The following is a 21787-nucleotide window of genomic DNA, read 5'->3' on the forward strand; positions in this document are numbered from 1 at the left end:
CTCTTCCAGCTCCGGTTTGTTCCAAGGACCTTAGCTTAGACCAGCTTCCAGTCGCTTATCTTGATGCCGGTGTCTTCTGAGATGCTCTTTTTTAGGTTCCTGCTATTAGGGCTGTCCTCGGGGCGTTGTCCAGACTGTCCAAGGTCTGTCTTATCTTCATTAGTCAAGGAGTTGCGGATTTCAAAACATTTAAGGTGGGTAATGAATACAGAGGAGAGTTAGGTAAAAAAGGATAAGTGAGATCACATACATTTCAGTAAAATACGGGAAAAATAAAAGCCAGTAAAACACAAGTGATGGTTAACCTTAAAACTAAATGTCCTACCTCACAGGTGCATGTACATTACAATTTTATGTAGACCTGTAGCAACTTCCCTTCATTTCTCCTCCTCAGTGTCCCCCAAAGCCCTTCCCGTTTGCCCTCCTTAAATACGCTATCGCAGAGGCGCACCCATCGCCGTTAATGAGCTCGGCCTTGGCCAGAGGCGAGTCCCACTTGGAGGCAGCGGAGCTTTGAGCAGCTTCTCACAGGGGCCATCGCTGTAGCCCCGTCACCCACCGCCAAAAACCCCCCAACACACAAACCCAGCACAGCATCGCCCCAACGGGACCTCCACAGCCAGGGATGGAGGGGAAACCCCAGAGTCTGTTGGGGTAACGCAAGCCGGGAAGACCCAGGAGGGGATTTGCAGTGAGGAGGATGGTGCAGAGAGGCCTCCGTGTCCACACACGAGCCTGGGAAATGTCCTTGGAGGCCATTTGCTATCGCCTGGACTGACTCAGGAACCCCCCTGCACCGAGGAGCTTCTTCCAGGGCAGCTCCATTCCTCGGAGCTCTCCAGTGCAACCTCCTGCTCCCAGCAGCACCATCCCCACCGCGAGTTCAACCCAACCTGGGGACAGAGCAAATCCATGCCCAGGGCCATCTCCCAGCCCCGCACTGCTGCCACGCTGGGAGCAGGAGTCCCAGCACAGCCCCACCACGTGCTTCTCCAGGCCATCGCCACCCACAGCTCCCCCAGGGCCTGGGATGTCTCATGCTAAAGCCCCCAGGACTCACCTTTGTGAAGGGCTGCCTGATGCCTCCTGAGGTTACGCTTTGACTGGAAGCTCTTCCCACAGTGGGAGCAGGGGAACGGTATCTCTCCTGTGTGGGTGTGTTGGTGCATGGTGATGTTTGAGCTACAGGAGAAGCGTTTCCCACGCGTGGGGCAGGAAAAGGGCTTCTCCTTGGTGTGTGTCCTCTGGTGACTCAGGTTTGCACTCACTGTGAAGCTCATCCCACAATCCTGGCACTTGTAGGGCTTCTCTACAGAGTGGGTCCGTAGGTGATAGGTCAGGTTGCTGTTCCAGCCGAAGACCTTCCCACAGTGCTCACACTTGTGCTCCTTCCCTCTGGAGCTGCTCTGTGGTTGGGTTGTTTCTTCCTGAGGCTCTTCACCGTACGTCCCTTTGAAAGAGCATTTCTGGGGTTCCCCCGTTCCGCGGCTCCCTTGCGTATCCCGGGGCTGCTGTTGGCCATCGTGCTCCACGGCCACCGCGGGGCTCTGGGGCTCCTCTTGGGGCCCTTGCAGCATCCCCCTCTGCTCTGCCCTGGGCTGGCACTGCTCCTCCTTCTGCTCGGCTGTCCCAGCGCCTGGGGGGGACCAAAGGGGCTCAGCTGGGGGCTCTTATGTTTAGCGGAGAAATCACTCTATAACTTCTGGAGTTATAAAGTGGGTATGTTTATTCAGCGCCGGGCACATGGGGGATCGCTCCACCACAAACATGCGCATCGTTTGCAGCTCCCCACCGGCTGATATGTTACAGAATATTGCATATTCATAGAACGCCTGTACATATACAGAGTGTACCCCCGCCTCCCCTCGCTTCTCATGGCAATCAGGTCTCCTCCCCTTGCGCCTGCGTATTGAGCTCCTTTGGCCTTGTTCGGTGGTCGCAGATTTATGGGCGAGGGTCGCATAGATGAAGTATCTCCTCGTCCTTGCTGATGAACTCTTCACCTCGTCGTTCTGCGCAGTCTCAGTTGTTTCCCTGGGCCCTGGCCAAACCGCCAGGTCAGTTTGTGCTGGAATCTAGGATGATTTGTTGCTGGAACATACAACTTCAAGGACCATAAGAAACTTCTCTTTGGGCTAGGAGATAATCGCCTAGCAACATTATCAGCACCTGGTATGTCTTGTTCCAACGGTCCCATACGCCTCCCCTTGTTTTTGCGCAGGCCTCACACCATCAGTCTAAGATTGTTTAGACTCCCTGTCTCACTTAAGGCACATGAAGAGCACCCACCTCCTGCACGGCTCTGCCTGCTCGGCTCCCTCCCTTCCCTTCTCCTCCTCCTCACACCCCCAGGGCCTTGCCTGTTAGCCCCGTGTTGGGGTTTGAGCCCCGAGGGCACCTGAGCCCCCCCAGACCCTCCCTCGCCCCTTCCTCCTCAGGGGGAGGACTCCTCACACTCCTCCCCTGCTCCGCCCTGGGCTCCCTCCCACGGGAGACAGTCCTCCACGATCTTCCTCCCACCTGGGTCCCTCCCAGGGGCTCTGGGGGGGCATCTGCTCCCCCGTGGGGCTCCACGGGTGCAGGGCACTCTCTGCTCAGAGCACCTGCGGGGTCCTGCCCTCCTTCCTCTCCCTCACTGTCGGCAGAGGTATTTCCCTCCTAATCTCCTTTTTCGCCTCCTCCTCCTCCCAACCTCGCCTGTTTCAATCCCTTACTTTAGGGGCAAGGCCGCTGCCGGCAATTAGCTCGGCTTTGACCAGAGCTGGGTCCAACATGTGCCCGGGGGGAGCTTTGAGCATCAACTCCAGGCGCCCCCCCTGTACCCCCTCTGCTGCTCCCAGCCCCTCCACACACAAACCAGCACAACAGGGTGCAGCCGGGTGGGTGCTGAGCCCCGGGCAGGGGGTGCTGAGCACCCCGAGAGGCGGCAGCAGGTCCCCTGGGGGCGCCGGGATGCGGATTCTCCATCCCTCAGGGAAATCCCTGCAGGGAAGGGGGGGCTGTGCGGGCAGGATACACCCCCCGGCCCAGGATGACCCGGGTGTGCACAGGGGTGGAAGGAGATGCGGGTGGGGGCACACGTCTGCCCATCCGACCCCTCGCCCTCCCCTGCCTTTGTCCTCCCCAGCCCCCACCCTCCTCTTTTGCACCCCAGACCAGCCCCCGCCCTTCTTCCCACATTCACCCCCCCAAACCTCACCCCCCGGCAGCACCAGGGCTGGGATGTCTTCAGGAAATTCTCTGCTCTGCTCGTTCCCAGCTCGGGAATAGACCAATGCCAGGGTCAGGCGCGGCTGGAAGAGTGTTGGGACAAGAGAAGGGACCCGGGGCTAAGGGGGGGGTCACCCCGGCTTTGCATAACCAAGGGATGTCTGGCTAACGACTCTGCCCTGGAGGGGGGAGAGAAGGGAGGGGAGGGGAACATCCTGCCCCCGAGGGCAGAGAGGCTGGAGGAGGCTCGGAGAAGCAGGACGCCCTCGGGCCAGGAATAGCTCTGGGGTCGGGTCCCCTCAGCCGCCTGCTTGCGTCCCCCCTCCCCATCTCCTGTGCACCCCCAAATCTCTCCACGCTGCAACAAACGGGACACAACTCTGAAACCCGGTGGGAGCAAAATCCAATTTATTTGACACAAACTTCAGAAAAAACCCGTGTTTCTTTGATTTCCTGTAGGGGACGGACTCACCCCCTGGGTCTGTGTGTATCCATCTACGTCTGCGTGCACCTACCTAAGGACTGGAGCACCCCATACCTCCATTTTGACTGCAGGGACCTGCATGGATTTTTGCTTCCGCCAAGACTTTTTGCCGTAATTTCCTGCACTGCCCACGGGCACCTCCTCCAAGGGGGCCTCTGGTGGACAAGACACCCGGTGCCCACGCTGAATGACTGCCCGCAGAACAGGCACGGGTGGGAGCTCTCCTGTGCGGGGAGACAGTCGTGCGTGGCGAGGTGGGAGCTGCTCAGGAAGGGTGAAGCTCTCCCCACCCTCCAGGCACTTGTACGGTCTCTCTCCCTTCTGGGCCCTGTGCTGGGAGATGAGGCTGGAGAAGTCCTTGCAGGTCTTCCCGCCATCTGGGCCCTTGTGGGGTCGTTCTCCCGGGTGATTTCTTTGGTGACGTCTCCTGCTGTTACTCCCGCGGAAGATCTTCCCACCCTCGGGGCATTTAGGGGTCCCCCGCGTGGCGCGGGCCACCGGCTTGCTGGTGGCTGGGTGGGTGTTCTTCACGCCCTCCCCTTGTCCCGGCGGTGTCTGCTCCTCCTTGCTCTCCAACTCCTCCTCCAGCACCGGGGGTGCTTGTCCTGGCTCCAGCTGGGGGCTCGGTGCCTGCAGGAGAGAAATCCATTGCACTCAGCCATCCCCACCCACAGCTCCCCCAGGGCCTGCGACATCTCACGCTAAACCCCCCCGGGAGGACTCACCCTGGTGAAGGGCTGCCTGATGCCTCCTGAGGTCACTTAACTGATGGAAGGTCATCTCACACAGCGAGCAGGTGTACGGTCTCTCTCCGCTGTGGATGCATTTGTGGGTTCTGACGTTCGACACAAAGAAGTTCTTCCCACACGTGGTGCAGATAAAGGGCTTCTCCTTGGTGTGTGTCCTCCAGTGACACCGAAGGTGTGTTCTCTGCGTGAAGCTCTTCCCACAATCCTGGCACTTGAAGGGCTTCTCTCCTGTGTGGATCCGTTGGTGACGAACCAGTTTGCTCCCCCAGGTGAAGACTTTCCCACAGTGCTCACACTTGTAATCCTTCCCTCTGGAGCTGCTCTGTGGTTGGCTTGTAACTTTCTGAAGGGTTTCACCATTTTTACTGCTGAAAGAGCATTTTCGGGGTTCCCTCGTTCCGCGGCTCCCTTGCGTATCCCAGGGCTGCTGTTGGCCATCGTGCTCCACGGCCACCGCGGGGCTCTGGGGCTCCTCTTGGGGCCCTTGCAGCATCCCCCTCTGCTCTGCCCTGGGCTGGCACTGCTCCTCCTTCTGCTCGGCTGTCCCAGCGCCTGGGGGGGACCAAAGGGGCTCAGCTGGGGGCTCTTAAGGCACATGAAGAGCACCCACCTCCTCCAGCAGCTCCCACCCAGACCAGTATCACCCAGTACGGTGCTGCCAGATGCTGGAGCCCTTGTACCATTGGTGTATGTGTAAAGACACGGGGGCTCTGTGTGCGTGTGTGTGTGTGTGCCCCCTCCTACCAATCCACCTCTTTCTCCCTCATCCTTCCTCTTCCTCCTCCTCCTCCTCTGCCCCAACTCTCCCTCTTATTCATCTGCGATGCCTGGTGATGGAGATGGGGCAGGTCGGGATGGGGCAGGGTTGGGCTCTTGGCTGCTCCCACCCACTGGGGGTGAACCCGGGAAGGGGAAAAGAAGAGGAAAAGTGAGAAAAGCTGTGGGTGGAGGTAAAACCAGTTCAATAGGAGGGGACAGATAGACAGGAAAAGTGCAAAGGCCCTCACTGACCCCCACCCATGGGGAGATGGATGCCCAGCCCGGTCCTGACCAAAATCTGGAAACCCCCACCCTCCAACCCCCTCCTCTCCATTTTATTGCTGAGCAAGACTCGATACAGGGTTAAGCCTCTCCTGAGCACTCACCATTGTGGATGGATCGCTGATGCCTCTTGAGATATGACGTTGACCGAAATCCCTTCCCGCAGTGGGAGCAGGGGAATGGTCTCTCTCCCGTGTGGATGCGATGGTGGATGGTGACATCTGACTTATAGGAAAAATGTTTCCCACACGTGGGGCAGGGAAAGGGCTTCTCCTTGGTGTGTGTCCTTTGGTGACTGTGGAGGTGTGCTCTCTGCGTGAAGTTCCTCCCACAGTCCCAGCACTTGTAGGGCTTCTCTCCCGTGTGGGTCCGTTTGTGATAGGTCAGTTTGCTCTGGCAGGTGAAGACCTTCCCACAGTGCTCACACTTGTGCTGCTTCCCTCTGGAGATACTCCGTGGTTGGGTTGTGTCTTCTGGAGGGTCTTCACCACACGGCCCTTGCAGCATCCCCCTCTGCTCTGCCCTGGGCTGGCACTGCTCCTCCTTCTGCTCGGCTGTCCCAGCGCCTGGGGGGGACCAAAGGGGCTCAGCTGGGGGCTCTTAAGGCACATGAAGAGCACCCACCTCCTCCAGCAGCTCCCGCCCAGACCAGTATCCCCCAGTACGGTGCTGCCACCTGCTGCAGCCTTGTACCATTGGTGTGTGTGTAAAGACACAGGGGGTCTCTGTGTGTGTGTGTGTGTGTCTCTGTGTGTCCCCTCCTACCAATCCGCCTCTTTCTCCCTCATCCTTCCTCTTCCTGCTCCTCCTCCTCACCCAACTCTCCCTCTTCTTCACCGTGGACCAGCGCCCACCATTGCTCCCCACGTTCACCCCCCCAAAGCTTGCTCCCCCCTGCGATGGCTGGGGATGGAGATGGGGCAGGTCGGGATGGGGCAGGGTTGGGCTCTTGGCTGCTCCCACCCTCTGGGGGTGAACCCGGGAAGGGGAAAAGAAGAGGAAAAGTGAGAAAAGCTGTGGGTGGAGGTAAAACCAGTTCAATAGGAGGGGACAGATAGACAGGAAAAGTGCAAAGGCCATCACTGACCCCCACCCATGGGGAGATGGATGCCCAGCCAGGTCCTGACCAAAACCTGGAAACCCCCACCCTCCAACACCCTCCTCTCCATTTTATTGCTGAGCAAGACTTGATAAAGGTTTAAGCCTCTACAGAGGACTCACCATTCTGGACGGATTCCTGATGGCTCCTGAGATGAGACTTTGCCCGGAATGTCTTCCCGCAGTGGGAGCAGGGGAACGGTCTCTCTCCCGTGTGGATGCGTTGGTGGATGGTGACATTTGACTTACAGGAGAAGCGTTTCCCACACGTGGGGCAGGGAAAGGGCCTCTCCTTGGTGTGTGTCCACCGGTGACGCTGGAGGCTTGCTCTCTGCGTGAAGCTCCTCCCACAGTCCCAGCACTTGAAGGGCTTCTCTCCCGTGTGGGTCCGTCGGTGATGATACAGGCTACTCTGCCAGGTGAAGACCTTCCCACAGTGCTCACACTTGTACTCCTTCCTTCTGGACATACTCCGTATTTGGGTTGTGACTTCTTGAGGGTCTTCACCGTACGTCCCTTTGAAAGAGCATTTTCGGGGTTCCCCCGTTCCGCAGCTCCCTTGCGTATCCCGGGGCTGCTGTTGGCCATCGTGCTCCACGGCCACCGCGGGGCTCTGGGGCTCCTCTTGGGGCCCTTGCAGCATCCCCCTCTGCTCTGCCCTGGGCTGGCACTGCTCCTCCTTCTGCTCGGCTGTCCCAGCGCCTGGGGGGGACCAAAGGGGCTCAGCTGGGGGCTCTTAAGGCACATGAAGAGCAGCCACCTCCTCCAGCAGCTCCCACACAGACCAGTATCACCCAGTATGGTGCTGCCAGCTGCTGCAGCCCTTGTGCCATCGGTGTGTGTGTAAAGACACAGGGGCTCTGTGTCTGTGTGCGCGTGTGTGTGTGCGCACATGGGTGTGCACATGCAGGTGTGGGGGCTGTGTTTGTGTGTGCACCAGCCTGTGAGGAGATGGGGGTGCCCGGGCAGAGTTACCCATAGCTCTGTGTGTGTGTGTGTGTGTGTGTGTGTGTGTGTGTCCCCTCCTACCAATCTGCCTCTTTCTCCCTCATCCATCCTCTTCCTGCTCCTCCTCCTCACCCAACTCTCCCTCTTCTCCACCGTGGACCCGTGCCCACCATTGCTCCCCACGTTCACCCCCCCAAAACTTTCCTCCCCCTGCGATGGCTGGGGATGGAGATGGGGCAGGTCGGGATGGGGCAGGGTTGGGCTCTTGGCTGCTCCCACCCTCTGGGGGTGAACCCGGGAAGGTGAAAAGAAGAGGAAAAGTGAGAAAAGCTGTGGGTGGAGGTAAAACCAGTTCAATAGGAGGGGACAGATAGACAGGAGAAGTGCAAAGGCCATCACTGACCCCACCCTTGGGGAGATGGATGCCCAGCCAGGTCCTGACCAAAATCTGGAAACCCCCACCCTCCAACCCCCTCCTCTCCATTTTATTGCTGAGCAAGACTCGATACAGGGTTAAGCCTCTACAGAGGACTCACCATTGTGGACAGATTCCTGATGGCTCCTGAGATATGACATTGCCCGGAATCTCTTCCCGCAGTGGGAGCAGGGGAACGGTCTCTCTCCCGTGTGGATGCGATGGTGGATGGTGACTTTTGTCCTGCAGGGGAAGCGTTTCCCACACGTGGGGCAGGGAAAGGGCTTCTCCTTGGTGTGTGTCCACTGGTGACGCTGGAGGTTTGCTCTCTGCGTGAAGCTCCTCCCACAATCCCAGCACTTGAAGGGCTTCTCTCCCGTGTGGGTCCGTCGGTGATAGGTCAGGCTACTCTTCCAGGTGAAGACCTTCCCACAGTGCTCACACTTGTGCTGCTTCCCTCTGGAGATACTCCGTGGTTGGGTTGTGTCTTCTGGAGGGTCTTCACCACTTGGCCCTTGCAGCATCCCCCTCTGCTCTGCCCTGGGCTGGCACTGCTCCTCCTTCTGCTCGGCTGTCCCAGCGCCTGGGGGGGACCAAAGGGGCTCAGCTGGGGGCTCTTAAGGCACATGAAGAGCACCCATCTCCTCCAGCAGCTCCCACTCAGACCAGTAACACCCAGTACGGTGCTGTGAGCTGCTGCAGCCCTTGTGCCATCGGTGTGTGTGTATAGACATGGGGGCTCTGTGTGTGTGTGTGTGTGTGTGTGTGTGTGTGTCTGTGTGTCACCTCATACCAATCCGCCTCTTTCTCCCTCATCCTTCCTCTTCCTGGTCCTCATCCTCCCCCAACTCTCCCTCTTCTCCACCATGGACCAGCGCCCACCATTGCTCCCCACGTTCACCCCCCCAAAACTTTCCTCCCCCTGCGATGGCTGGGGATGGAGATGGGGCAGGTCGGGATGGGGCAGGGTTGGGCTCTTGGCTGCTCCCACCCTCTGGGGGTGAACCCAGGAAGGTGAAAAGAAGAGGAAAAGTGAGAAAAGCTGTGGGTGGAGGTAAAACCAGTTCAATAGGAGGGGACAGATAGACAGGAAAAGTGCAAAGGCCCTCACTGACCCCCACCCATGGGGAGATGGATGCCCAGCCAGGTCCTGACCAAAACCTGGAAACCCCCACCCTCCAACACCCTCCTCTCCATTTTATTGCTGAGCAAGACTCGATACAGGGTTAAGCCTCCACTGAGGACTCACCATTGTGGATGGATTCCTGATGGCTCCTGAGATGAGACTTTGCCCGGAATGTCTTCCCGCAGTGGGAGCAGGGGAACGGTCTCTCTCCCGTGTGGATGCGATGGTGGATGGTGACATCTGACTTACGGGAGAAGCGTTTCCCACACGTGGGGCAGGGAAAGGGCTTCTCCTTGGTGTGTGTCCACCGGTGACGCTGGAGGCTTGCTCTCTGCGTGAAGCTCCTCCCACAAACCCAGCACTTGTAGGGCTTCTCGCCCGTGTGGGTCCGTAGGTGATAGGTCAGGTTGTACTTGGAGACGAACAACTTCCCACAGTGCTCACACTTGACCTTCTCGTTTCTGGAGCGACTGCGTAGTTGGGTTGTGTCTTCTTGAGGGTCTTCACCGTACGTCCCTTTGAAAGAGCATTTTCGGGGTTCCCCCGTTCCGCGGCTCCCTTGCGGATCCCGGGGCTGCTGTTGGCCATCGTGCTCCACGGCCACCGCGGGGCTCTGGGGCTCCTCTTGGGGCCCTTGCAGCATCCCCCTCTGCTCTGCCCTGGGCTGGCACTGCTCCTCCTTCTGCTCGGCTGTCCCAGCGCCTGGGGGGGACCAAAGGGGCTCAGCTGGGGGCTCTTAAGGCACATGAAGAGCACCCACCTCCTGCATGGCTCTGCCTGCTCGGCTCCCTCCCTTCCCTTCTCCTCCTCCTCACACCCCCAGGGCCTTGCCTGTTAGCCCCGTGTTGGGGTTTGAGCCCCGAGGGCACCTGAGCCCCACCCAGACCCTCCCTCGCCCCTTCCTCCTCAGGGGGAGGACTCCTCACACTCCTCCCCTGCTCCGCCCTGGGCTCCCTCCCACGGGAGACAGTCCTCCACGATCTTCCTCCCACCTGGGTCCCTCCCAGGGGCTCTGGGGCGGCATCTGCTCCCCCGTGGGGCTCCACGGGTGCAGGGCACTCTCTGCTCAGAGCACCTCCCGCCTCCTGCCGGCCTTCCTCTCCCTCCCCGTTAGCAGAGGTATTTCCCTCCACCCTCGTGCCCTTCCTGCTCCTCCCATGTTCCCCTTTGTAAATACCTTCTCCCAGGTTACTCCACCATCGGGAATCGGCTCGGCCTTTGCCAGAGTCGAGTGCAACTTGGAGCCAGGGGAGATTCTGGAACTTTATCACAGGAGACCCCACTGTAGCCCCCTCCCACACTCCAAAGGGTGCAGCCGGGTGGGTGCTGAGCCCCGGGCAGGGGTGCTGAGCACCCCAGAGGCGCGAGCAGCAGGTTGCGGTGCTGAGGGAAGCTGCTCAGCCTCTGGCAGCAGACCGAGCCCAACGGGTTGCTCGGGAAAGGGCTCCTTCAGGCTTCCCCCATGACGCGGGCTCTGAGGATGCTCCAGATTCCTGCCTGTTCCCTGCCTGTGCCCTGCCTGCGGTGCACAAGTGTGCGAGGAGATGGCGGTGCAAGTCCTGGGACGACCATGGAGGTTGGGGGTGCGCTTGTGTGTCTGTCCCTGTTCCTGCTCATGCTCTTCCTCCATCCCTCCCCCCCCATACTGGGCCAGCACCCACCCTTGGTCACCACTTTCAGGCTCCCCCAGGCTCCCCCCACCCCCAATCAGGGTCGGGGATGGAGATGGGGCAGGTCGGGATGGGGCAGGGTTGGGCTCTTGGCTGCTCCTACATGCTGTGCATGAACCCGGGAGGGGGAATAGGAAAAGTGAGAAAAGCTGTGGGTGGAGGTAAAACCAGTTCAATAGGAGGGGACAGATAGACAGGAAAAGTGCAAAGGCCCTCACTGACCCCACCCATGGGGAGATGGATGCCCAGCCAGGTCCTGACCAAAACCTGGAAACCCCCACCCTCCAACCCCCTCCTCTCCATTTTATTGCTGAGCAAGACTCGATACAGGGTTAAGCCTCTCCTGAGCACTCACCATTGTGGATGGATCGCTGATGCCTCCTGAGGGCACACTTTACCTGGAATCTCTTCCCACACTGGGAGCAGGGGAACGGTCTCTCTCCCGTGTGGATGCGATGGTGGATGGTGACTTTCGTCCTGCAGGAGAAGCGTTTCCCACACGTGGGGCAGGGAAAGGGCTTCTCCTTGGTGTGTGTCCTCTGGTGACTCTGGAGGTTTCCTCTCAGTGTGAAGGCTCTCCCGCAATCCTGGCACTTGTAGGGCTTCTCGCCCGTGTGGATCCGTCGGTGATGGTACAGGCTACTCTGCCAGGTGAAGACCTTCCCACAGTGCTCACACCTGTGCTCCTTCTGTCTTGAGTTCCTCGGTGGTTGGGTTGTGTCTTCTTGAGGGTCCTCACCGTACGTCCCTTTGAAAGAGCATTTTCGGGGTTCCCCCGTTCCGCGGCTCCCTTGCGTATCCCGGGGCTGCTGTTGGCCATCGTGCTCCACGGCCACCGCGGGGCTCTGGGGCTCCTCTTGGGGCCCTTGCAGCATCCCCCTCTGCTCTGCCCTGGGCTGGCACTGCTCCTCCTTCTGCTCGGCTGTCCCAGCGCCTGGGGGGGACCAAAGGGGCTCAGCTGGGGGCTCTTAAGGCACATGAAGAGCACCCACCTCCTGCATGGCTCTGCCTGCTCGGCTCCCTCCCTTCCCTTCTCCTCCTCCTCACACCCCCAGGGCCTTGCCCGTTATCCCCGTGTTGGGGTTTGAGCCCCGAGGGCAACTGAGCCCCCCAAGACCCTCCCTCGCCCCTTCCTCCTCAGGGGGAGGACTCCTCACACTCCTCCCCTGCTCCGCCCTGGGCTCCCTCCCACGGGAGACAGTCCTCCACGATCTTCCTCCCACCTGGGTCCCTCCCAGGGGCTATGGGGGGGCATCTGCTCCCCCGTGGGGCTCCACGGGTGCAGGGCACTCTCTGCTCAGGGCACCTCCCGCCTCGGGTCGTCCTTCCTCTTCCTCGCTGGTCGCAGAGCTATTTCCCTTCCCTCCCACAGCACTCTTCCTCCTCCTCTTCCTCCTCCCTTTTCTCCTCCTCCTCCTCCTCCCATCCTCCCCTGGTTCAATCCCTTATCTCAGAACTCGCCGCCGCCAATTGGCTCGGCCTTGGCCAGGGGCGGGTCCGACCTGGAGCCGCGGGAGCTTTGAGCATCTTCTCGCAGGAGCCCCCCCTGTCCCCCCTCCGCCGCTCCCAGCCCCTCCACACACAAACCAGCACAACAGGGTGCAGCCGGGTGGGTGCTGAGCCCCGGGCAGGGGGTGCTGAGCACCCCGAGAGGCGGCAGCAGGTCCCCTGGGGGCGCCGGGATGCGGATTCTCCATCCCTCAGGGAAATCCCTGCAGGGAAGGGGGGGCTGTGGGGGCAGGATACACCCCCCGGCCCAGGATGACCCGGGTGTGCACAGGGGTGGAAGGAGATGCGGGTGGGGGCACACGTCTGCCCATCCGACCCCTCGCCCTCCCCTGCCTTTGTCCTCCCCAGCCCCCACCCTCCTCTTTTGCACCCCAGACCAGCCCCCGCCCTTCTTCCCACATTCACCCCCCCAAACCTCACCCCCCGGCAGCACCAGGGCTGGGATGTCTTCAGGAAATTCTCTGCTCTGCTCGTTCCCAGCTCGGGAATAGACCAATGCCAGGGTCAGGCGCGGCTGGAAGAGTGTTGGGACAAGAGAAGGGACCCGGGGGTAAGGGGGGGGTCACCCCGGCTTTGCATAACCAAGGGATGTCTGGCTAACGACTCTGCCCTGGAGGGGGGAGAGAAGGGAGGGGAGGGGAACATCCTGCCCCCGAGGGCAGAGAGGCTGGAGGAGGCTCGGAGAAGCAGGACGCCCTCGGGCCAGGAATAGCTCTGGGGTCGGGTCCCCTCAGCCGCCTGCTTGCGTCCCCCCTCCCCATCTCCTGTGCACCCCCAAATCTCTCCACGCTGCAACAAACGGGACACAACTCTGAAACCCGGTGGGAGCAAAATCCAATTTATTTGATAGAAACTTTAAAAAAAAAGAAATAGTTATTTATTTGATTTCCTGTATGGGACAGACTCACCCCCTGGATCTGCGTGCACCCACCTAAGGACAGGAGCATCCCATACCTCCATTTTGACTGCAGGGACCTGCATGGATTTTTGCTTCCGCCAAGACTTTTTGCCGTAATTTCCTGCACTGCCCGCGGGCACCTCCTCCAAGGGGGCCTCTGGTGGACAAGACACCCGGTGCCCACGCTGAATGACTGCCCGCAGAACAGGCACGGGTGGGAGCTCTCCTGTGCGGGGAGACAGTCGTGCGTGGCGAGGTGGGAGCTGCTCAGGAAGGGTGAAGCTCTCCCCACCCTCCAGGCACTTGTACGGTCTCTCTCCCTTCTGGGCCCTGTGCTGGGAGATGAGGCTGGAGAAGTCCTTGCAGGTCTTCCCGCCATCTGGGCCCTTGTGGGGTCGTTCTCCCGGGTGATTTCTTTGGTGACGTCTCCTGCTGTTACTCCCGCGGAAGATCTTCCCACCCTCGGGGCAGTTAGAGGTCCCCCGCGTGGCGCGGGCCACCGGCTTGCTGGTGGCTGGGTGGGTGTTCTTCACGCCCTCCCCTTGTCCCGGCGGTGTCTGCTCCTCCTTGCTCTCCAACTCCTCCTCCAGCACCGGGGGTGCTTGTCCTGGCTCCAGCTGGGGGCTCGGTGCCTGCAGGAGAGAAATCCATTGCACTCAGCCATCCCCACCCACAGCTCCCCCAGGGCCTGCGACATTTCACACTAAACCCCCCCCCCCCGGGAGGACTCACTGTGGTGAAGGGCTGCCTGATGACTCCTGAGGTGACACTTTATCCGGAATTTCTTGTCACAGTGCGAGCAGGCGAACATTCTTTCTTGTGTGTGGATGCGTTGGTGTATCCTGACTTTTGAGATAGAGTAGAAGAGTTTCCCACATGTGGTGCAGGGATAGGGCTTCTCCTCGGTGTGTGTCCTCCGGTGAATCTGGAGGTACCAGTTATCACTGAAGCTCTTCCCACACTCCTGGCACTTGAAGGGCTTCTCTCCCGTGTGGGTCCGTCGGTGACGGGTCACAGAGTGCTGCCTGCTGAAGAATTTCCCACAGTCCTCACACTTGTACTCCTTCCTTCTGGCGCTACTCTGTGGTGGGCTTGTCACTTCCTGAAGGTTTTCACCATTGTTACTGCTGGAAGAGCATTTCTGGGGTTCCCCCGTTCCGCGGCTCCCTTGCGTATCCCGGGGCTGCTGTTGGCCATCGTGCTCCACGGCCACCGCGGGGCTCTGGGGCTCCTCTTGGGGCCCTTGCAGCATCCCCCTCTGCTCTGCCCTGGGCTGGCACTGCTCCTCCTTCTGCTCGGCTGTCCCAGCGCCTGGGGGGGACCAAAGGGGCTCAGCTGGGGGCTCTTAAGGCACATGAAGAGCACCCACCTCCTCCAGCAGCTCCCGCGCAGACCAGTATCCCCCAGTACGGTGCTGCCAGATGCTGGAGCCCTTGTGCCATTGGTGTGTGTGTGTATAGACAAGGGGGCTCTGTGTCTGTGTGCATCTGTGTGTCCCCTCCTACCAATCCGCCTCTTTCTCCCTCATCCTTCCTCTTCCTGCTCCTCCTCCTCACCCAACTCTCCCTCTTCTCCACCGTGGACCAGTGCCCACCATTGCTCCTCACGTTCACCCACGCTAAACTCCCCCCCCCCCCCCCCCCCGCGATGGCTGGTGATGGAGATGGGGCAGGTCGGGATGGGGCAGGGTTGGGCTCTTGGTTGCGCCCACCCACTGGGGGTGAACCTTGGAAGGGGTAAAGAAGAGGAAAAGTGAGAAAAGCTGTGGGTGGAGGTAAAACCAGTTCAATAGGAGGGGACAGATAGACAGGAAAAGTGCAAAGGCCCTCACTGACCCCACCCATGGGGAGATGGATGCCCAGCCAGGTCCTGACCAAAATCTGGAAACCCCCACGCTCCAACCCCCTCCTCTCCATTTTATTGCTGAGCAAGACTCGATACAGGGTTAAGCCTCTCCTGAGCACTCACCATTGTGGATGGATCGCTGATGCCTCCTGAGATATGACATTGCCCGGAATCTCTTCCCGCAGTGGGAGCAGGGGAACGGTTTCTCTCCCGTGTGGATGCGATGGTGGGTGATGACAGTTGACTTACGGGAGAAGCCTTTTCCACACGTGGGGCAGGGAAAGGGCTTCTCCTGGGTGTGTCTCCTCTGGTGATGCTGAAGGTGTACTCTCTGCGTGAATCCCCTCCCACAATCCCAGCACTTGTAGGGCTTCTCTCCCGTGTGACTCCGTAGGTGAGAGATCAGGCTGCTCTGCCAGGTGAAGACCTTCCCACAGACCTCACACGTGACCTTCTTTTTTCTGGAGCGACTCCGTGGTTGGGTTGTGTCTTTTTGTGGGTCTTCGCCGTACGTCCCTTTGAAAGAGCATTTTCGGGGTTCCCCCGTTCCGCGGCTCCCTTGCGGATCCCGGGGCTGCTGTTGGCCATCGTGCTCCACGGCCACCGCGGGGCTCTGGGGCTCCTCTTGGGGCCCTTGCAGCATCCCCCTCTGCTCTGCCCTGGGCTGGCACTGCTCCTCCTTCTGCTCGGCTGTCCCAGCGCCTGGGGGGGACCAAAGGGGCTCAGCTGGGGGCTCTTAAGGCACATGAAGAGCACCCACCTCCTGCATGGCTCTGCCTGCTCTGCTCCCTCCCTTCCCTTCTCCTCCTCCTCACACCCCCAGGGCCTTGCCCGGTAACGTCTGTTGGGCTTTGAGCCCCGGGGGCACCTGAGCCCCACCCAGATATTCCTCCCGCCTTCCCCCACAGCGATGGGGAGGAAAAAATTAAACCAAAGGCCAGGGGGGATCCAGAAAAGGAGGTGATGGGGGCATGGGACTCCCCCGTTATGGTCTGGGGCAGCAGAGAGACTCCATCGGGGAGGAAGAAAGAACAGCAATGGCATTTGAACCCCCCACCCCCGATGTACCAATCCGGCAGAGCAGGACAGTGAGAAATACAACCACATCTCCAAAGCCCTTCCCCCCAGCCCTCCTGCCCGGGCTCAGCTTTGCTCCCCATTTCTCTCCCTGCTCCCCCCCCGGCGCAGGGGGCAGGGATGGGGCTTGGGGTCACTCCATCACCCCTTGTCTCTGCCGCCCCTTCCTCCTCAGGGGGAGGACTCCTCACACTCCTCCCCTGCTCCGCCCTGGGCTCCCTCCCACGGGAGACAGTCCTCCACGATCTTCCTCCCACCTGGGTCCCTCCCAGGGGCTCTGGGGGGGCATCTGCTCCCCCGTGGGGCTCCACGGGTGCAGGGCACTCTCTGCTCAGAGCACCTGCGGGGTCCTGCCCTCCTTCCTCTCCCTCACAGTCCTCAGAGGTATTTCCCTCCTAATCTCCTTTTTCGCCTCCTCCTCCTCCCAACCTCACCTGTTTCAATCCCTTATTTTAGGGGCAAGGCCGCTGCCGGCAATTAGCTCGGCTTTGAACAGAGCTGGGTCCAACATGTGCCCGGGGGGAGCTTTGAACATCAGCTCCATGCGCCCCCCCTGTCCCCCCTCCGCCGCTCCCAGTCCCTCCACACACAAACCAGCACAACAGGGTGCAGCCGGGTGGGTGCTGAGCCCCGGGCAGGGGGTGCTGAGCACCCCGAGAGGCGGCAGCAGGTCCCCTGGGGGCGCCGGGATGCGGATTCTCCATCCCTCAGGGAAATCCCTGCAGGGAAGGGGGGGCTGTGCGGGCAGGATACACCCCCCGGCCCAGGATGACCCGGGTGTGCACAGGGGTGGAAGGAGATGCGGGTGGGGGCACACGTCTGCCCATCCGACCCCTCGCCCTCCCCTTCCTTTGTCCTCCCCAGCCCCCACCCTCCTCTTTTGCACCCCAGACCAGCCCCCGCCCTTCTTCCCACATTCACCCCCCCAAACCTCACCCCCCGGCAGCACCAGGGCTGGGATGTCTTCAGGAAATTCTCTGCTCTGCTCGTTCCCAGCTCGGGAATAGACCAATGCCAGGGTCAGGCGCGGCTGGAAGAGTGTTGGGACAAGAGAAGGGACCCGGGGCTAAGGGGGGGGTCACCCCGGCTTTGCATAACCAAGGGATGTCTGGCTAACGACTCTGCCCTGGAGGGGGGAGAGAAGGGAGGGGAGGGGAACATCCTGCCCCCGAGGGCAGAGAGGCTGGAGGAGGCTCGGAGAAGCAGGACGCCCTCGGGCCAGGAATAGCTCTGGGGTCGGGTCCCCTCAGCCGCCTGCTTGCGTCCCCCCTCCCCATCTCCTGCGCACCCCCAAATCTCTCCACTCTGCAACAAACGGGACACAACTCTGAAACCCGGTGGGAGCAAAATCCAATTTATTTGACACAAACTTCAGAAAAAAAACCGTGTTTCTTTGATTTCCCGCAGGGGACGGACTCACCCCCTGGGTCTGCATGCACCCACCTAAGGACAGGAGCATCCCATACCTCCATTTTGACTGCAGGGACCTGCATGGATTTTTGCTTCCGCCAAGACTTTTTGCCGTAATTTCCTGCACTGCCCACGGGCACCTCCTCCAAGGGGGCCTCTGGTGGACAAGACACCCGGTGCCCACGCTGAATGACTGCCCGCAGAACAGGCACGGGTGGGAGCTCTCCTGTGCGGGGAGACAGTCGTGCGTGGCGAGGTGGGAGCTGCTCAGGAAGGGTGAAGCTCTCCCCACCCTCCAGGCACTTGTACGGTCTCTCTCCCTTCTGGGCCCTGTGCTGGGAGATGAGGCTGGAGAAGTCCTTGCAGGTCTTCCCGCCATCTGGGCCCTTGTGGGGTCGTTCTCCCGGGTGATTTCTCTGGTGACGTCTCCTGCTGTTACTCCCGCGGAAGATCTTCCCACCCTCGGGGCAGTTAGAGGTCCCCCGCGTGGCGCGGGCCACCGGCTTGCTGGTGGCTGGGTGGGTGTTCTTCACGCCCTCCCCTTGTCCCGGCGGTGTCTGCTCCTCTTGGCTCTAGCACTTCTTCCCCAGCTCCTGGCGTGCCTTTCTTGGCCCCAGCTGGTTTCTCTTGATTCCTGCAGGAGAAAGTCAAAGCCATTTGTTGTGGTTTGAGCCCACAGGGCAACTGAGCAGAACCCAGCCCTCCTGTCACCCCTTCCCCCAGGGCTGGGATGGAGAAGAGGAAGCAAAAGGCTGAGGAATGCAGATAAGAGCAGGGAGGGGTGGCTCCCCTGTTAAGGATTCTGGCTAAAGGAACATCACTTCATTGAACACACAAAGAGAAACAGCACTGAGCGGCAGAGTGGGACCCTGAGAAGTGTTAGCACATCGTGAACCCTCCCCACACCCCTCCCTTCTCCCTGGCTCAGTTTTCTTCCCCATCTCTCTGCCTCCCCCCAGCAGTGCAGGGGCAGGGGATGGGGGGTGCACTCAGTCCCACCCTTCTTCCTCCAGACGAGGGGGTGTCTCCTCTCCATTCTGCCCCTGTCCCACAGGGCTCCCCTCTCCTCCACAAACTTTCTCTGGCACTGACTCCATCCCATGGGCTGCAGCCCCCTGGGCTGCTCCGACTGGGTCACCCCCGCGTGTTTCGGTCCTCCCAGCGTCGAGCTACAACAGTGGGGGCTTCTTCTCCCCTCACAGTCCCAGCCTACTTTACGCGCAGTTGCCTCCTCATCTCTGGAGGCCCCCCCAGGCCACGGGTGGGACTGAGCTCCCCCGGTGACCTCCAAGGGCGGCAGAGGGGCAGCCCTGTCCTCTCACCAAGGGATATGGGGGGCTCTGCTCCGGCACCTTCTCCCTTCCTCTCCCCTTCCCTCCACTGACCTCGGTGCACGCAGACATGTCCATCTCCTAACTCCTCCTCAGTGTCCCCCAAAGCCCTTCCCATTTGCCCTCCTTAAATACGCTATCGCAGAGGCGCACCCATCGCCGTTAATGAGCTCGGCCTTGGCCAGAGGCGAGTCCCACTTGGAGGCAGCGGAGCTTTGAGCAGCTTCTCACAGCGACCATCGCTGTAGCCCCGTCACCCACCGCCAAAACCCCCCCAACACACAAACCCAGCACAGCATCGCCCCAACGGGACCTCCACAGCCAGGGATGGAGGGGAAACCCCAGAGTCTGTTGGGGTAACGCAAGCCGGGAAGACCCAGGAGGGGATTTGCAGTGAGGAGGATGGTGCAGAGAGGCCTCCGTGTCCACACACGAGCCTGGGAAATGTCCTTGGAGGCCATTTGCTATCGCCTGGACTGACTCAGGAACCCCCCTGCACCGAGGAGCTTCTTCCAGGGCAGCTCCATTCCTCAGAGCTCTCCAGTGCAACCTCCTGCTCCCAGCAGCACCATCCCCACCGCGAGTTCAACCCAACCTGGGGACAGAGCAAATCCATGCCCAGGGCCATCTCCCAGCCCCGCACTGCTGCCACGCTGGGAGCAGGAGTCCCAGCACAGCCCCACCACGTGCTTCTCCAGGCCATCGCCACCCACAGCTCCCCCAGGGCCTGGGATGTCTCATGCTAAAGCCCCCAGGACTCACCATGATGGACTTCTTTCTGATGCCTCCTCAGGTTACTTAAATGCCGGAAGGTCATCTCACACAGCGAGCAGGTGTACGGTCTCTCTCCGGTGTGGATGCATTTCTGGTTGCTGATGTTCGACTCAGAGAAGCGTTTCCCACACGTGGCACAGGGAAAGGGCTTCTCCTTGGTGTGTGTCCTCTGGTGACGCTGGAGGTTTCCTCTCTGTGTGAAGCCCCTCCCACAATCCTGACACTTGAAGGGCTTCTCTCCTGTGTGGGACCGTTGGTGACAAATCAGGGCGCTCCTATATGTGAAGACTTTCCCACAGTCCTCACACTTGTGCTTCTTCCCTATGGAGTTACTCCATTGTTGGCTTGTGTCTTCCTGAGAGTCTTCAGCGTACGTCCCTTTGAAAGAGCATTTTCGGGGTTCCCTCGTTCCGCGGCTCCCTTGCGTATCCCGGGGCTGCTGTTGGCCATCGTGCTCCACGGCCACCGCGGGGCTCTGGGGCTCCTCTTGGGGCCCTTGCAGCATCCCCCTCTGCTCTGCCCTGGGCTGGCACTGCTCCTCCTTCTGCTCGGCTGTCCCAGCGCCTGGGGGGGACCAAAGGGGCTCAGCTGGGGGCTCTTAAGGCACATGAAGAGCAGCCACCTCCTCCAGCAGCTCCCACCCAGACCAGTATCACCCAGTATGGTGCTCCCAGCTGCTGGAGCCATTCTAATGTTGGTGGGTCTATAAAGGCTTGGGGGCTCTTTGTGTGTATCTGTGTGTGTGTGTGCGTTCCCTGTTACTCATACTCCTCATCCTCCTTCATCCTTCCTCTTCCTGCTGGTTCTCCTTCTCCATACCTCCCATTTCTTCACCCTGGACCAGCACCTACCATTTGTCCCCAGTTTAACACTCTCCAAAACTCCTCACAGCCCTCTGAGTTGGGGATGGAGATGGGGCAGGTCAGGATAGGTGAGGGTTGGGCTCTTAGCTGCTCCCACCTGCTGTGGTTCAACCCGGGAAGGGGAAAAGAAGTGGTAAAGTAAGAAAACCCATGGGTTGAGGTGAAAAATATTTCCATAGGAGAGAGATAAACAGGAAAAATGCAAAGGCCCTCACTCACCCCTGCCCATGGGGGATGGATGCCCAGGCAGTTCCTGACAAATTCCCCAGCCCCAAAACCCCTATTTTCCATTTTAGTGCTGAGCAGAACATATTATGGGATTAAGCCGTCACGGAGGACTCACCATTGGGAAGGACTTCTTGATGCTTCCCGAGTTGATAACTCTGCTGGAAGCTCTTCCCGCAGTGGGAGCCATCGCACAGTCTCTCTCCTGTGCGGGTAAATTGGTGTTTGAGGAGGTTTGAGCGACAGGAGAAGCATTTCCCACATGTGGCGCAGAGATATGATTTCTCCTCCTTGTGTGTCCTCTGGTGACACCGCAGTTTCCATCTGTGCGTGAAGCTCTTCCCACACTCCTGGCACTTGAAGGGCTTCTCTCCAGAGTGGGTCCATTGGTGACGTGTCCGGTTGCTGCTGGTAGAGAAGAACTTCCCACAGTGCTCACACCTGTACAGCTTCTCTGTGGAGCTACTCTGTGTTTCGGTTTCATCTTCTGGAGGGTCTTCACCGTACGTCCCTTTGAAAGAGCATTTTCGGGGTTCCCTCGTTCCGCGGCTCCCTTGCGTATCCCGGGGCTGCTGTTGGCCATCGTGCTCCACGGCCACCGCGGGGCTCTGGGGCTCCTCTTGGGGCCCTTGCAGCATCCCCCTCTGCTCTGCCCTGGGCTGGCACTGCTCCTCCTTCTGCTCGGCTGTCCCAGCGCCTGGGGGGGACCAAAGGGGCTCAGCTGGGGGCTCTTAAGGCACATGAAGAGCACCCACCTCCTGCATGGCTCTGCCTGCTCGGCTCCCTCCCTTCCCTTCTCCTCCTCCTCACACCCCCAGGGCCTTGCCCCTTAGCACCATCTTGGGCTTCGAGCCCCGAGGGCACCTGAGCCCCCCCAGACCCTCCCTCGCCCCTTCCTCCTCAGGGGGAGGACTCCTCACACTCCTCCCCTGCTCCGCCCTGGGCTCCCTCCCACGGGAGACAGTCCTCCACGATCTTCCTCCCACCTGGGTCCCTCCCAGGGGCTCTGGGGCGGCATCTGCTTCCCCGTGGGGCTCCACGGGTGCAGGGCACTCTCTGCTCAGGGCACCTCCCGCCTCCTGCCGGCCTTCCTCTCCCTCCCTGTTAGCAGAGG

At 60.3% G+C, this 21787-nt stretch overlaps 2 protein-coding genes across 2 annotated transcripts; both read right to left on the reverse strand.

Moving 5' to 3' along the window:
• Nucleotides 1–35: 35 nt before the first annotated feature.
• On the reverse strand, nucleotides 36–20863 carry LOC141972555 (uncharacterized). The gene is made up of 12 exons (XM_074930447.1): nucleotides 20792–20863; nucleotides 13452–13780; nucleotides 11131–11419; nucleotides 9184–9483; nucleotides 8063–8394; nucleotides 6695–7040; nucleotides 5572–5997; nucleotides 4420–4930; nucleotides 4179–4324; nucleotides 3200–3293; nucleotides 1061–1450; nucleotides 36–154 (listed from the first exon to the last, which is right to left on the reverse strand). Exons 1-12 carry the CDS (start codon nucleotides 20861–20863, stop codon nucleotides 36–38), a joined length of 3354 nt encoding a protein of 1117 aa, XP_074786548.1.
• LOC141972549 (uncharacterized) lies at nucleotides 13852–19628 on the reverse strand. The gene is made up of 3 exons (XM_074930442.1): nucleotides 19574–19628; nucleotides 15113–15509; nucleotides 13852–14215 (listed from the first exon to the last, which is right to left on the reverse strand). Exons 1-3 carry the CDS (start codon nucleotides 19626–19628, stop codon nucleotides 13852–13854), a joined length of 816 nt encoding a protein of 271 aa, XP_074786543.1.
• Nucleotides 20864–21787: the final 924 nt, after the last annotated feature.

This window comes from Athene noctua, chromosome 34, assembly GCF_965140245.1.
Source record: "Athene noctua chromosome 34, bAthNoc1.hap1.1, whole genome shotgun sequence".
Classification (NCBI taxonomy): Eukaryota; Metazoa; Chordata; class Aves; order Strigiformes; family Strigidae; genus Athene; species Athene noctua.

Coding starts and splice junctions, on each gene's coding strand:
- LOC141972555 (XM_074930447.1), bottom strand. CDS start 20,863: ATGGCTCCCACTGCGGGAAGAGCTTCCAGCAGAGTTATCAACTCGGGA. Junction 13,781..20,791: donor TCAAGAAGTCCTTCCCAATG/GTGAGTCCTCCG, acceptor TCTCTCCTGCAG/GCACCGAGCCCCCAGCTGGA. Junction 155..1,060: donor TCAGGCAGCCCTTCACAAAG/GTGAGTCCTGGG, acceptor TGACTAATGAAG/ATAAGACAGACCTTGGACAG.
- LOC141972549 (XM_074930442.1), bottom strand. CDS start 19,628: ATGACCTTCCGGCATTTAAGTAACCTGAGGAGGCATCAGAAAGAAGTC. Junction 15,510..19,573: donor TCAGAAAGAAGTCCATCATG/GTGAGTCCTGGG, acceptor GCTCTTTCAAAG/GGACGTACGGCGAAGACCCA. Junction 14,216..15,112: donor CGATCCATCCACAATGGTGA/GTGCTCAGGAGA, acceptor TAGCGCCAGAAG/GAAGGAGTACAAGTGTGAGG.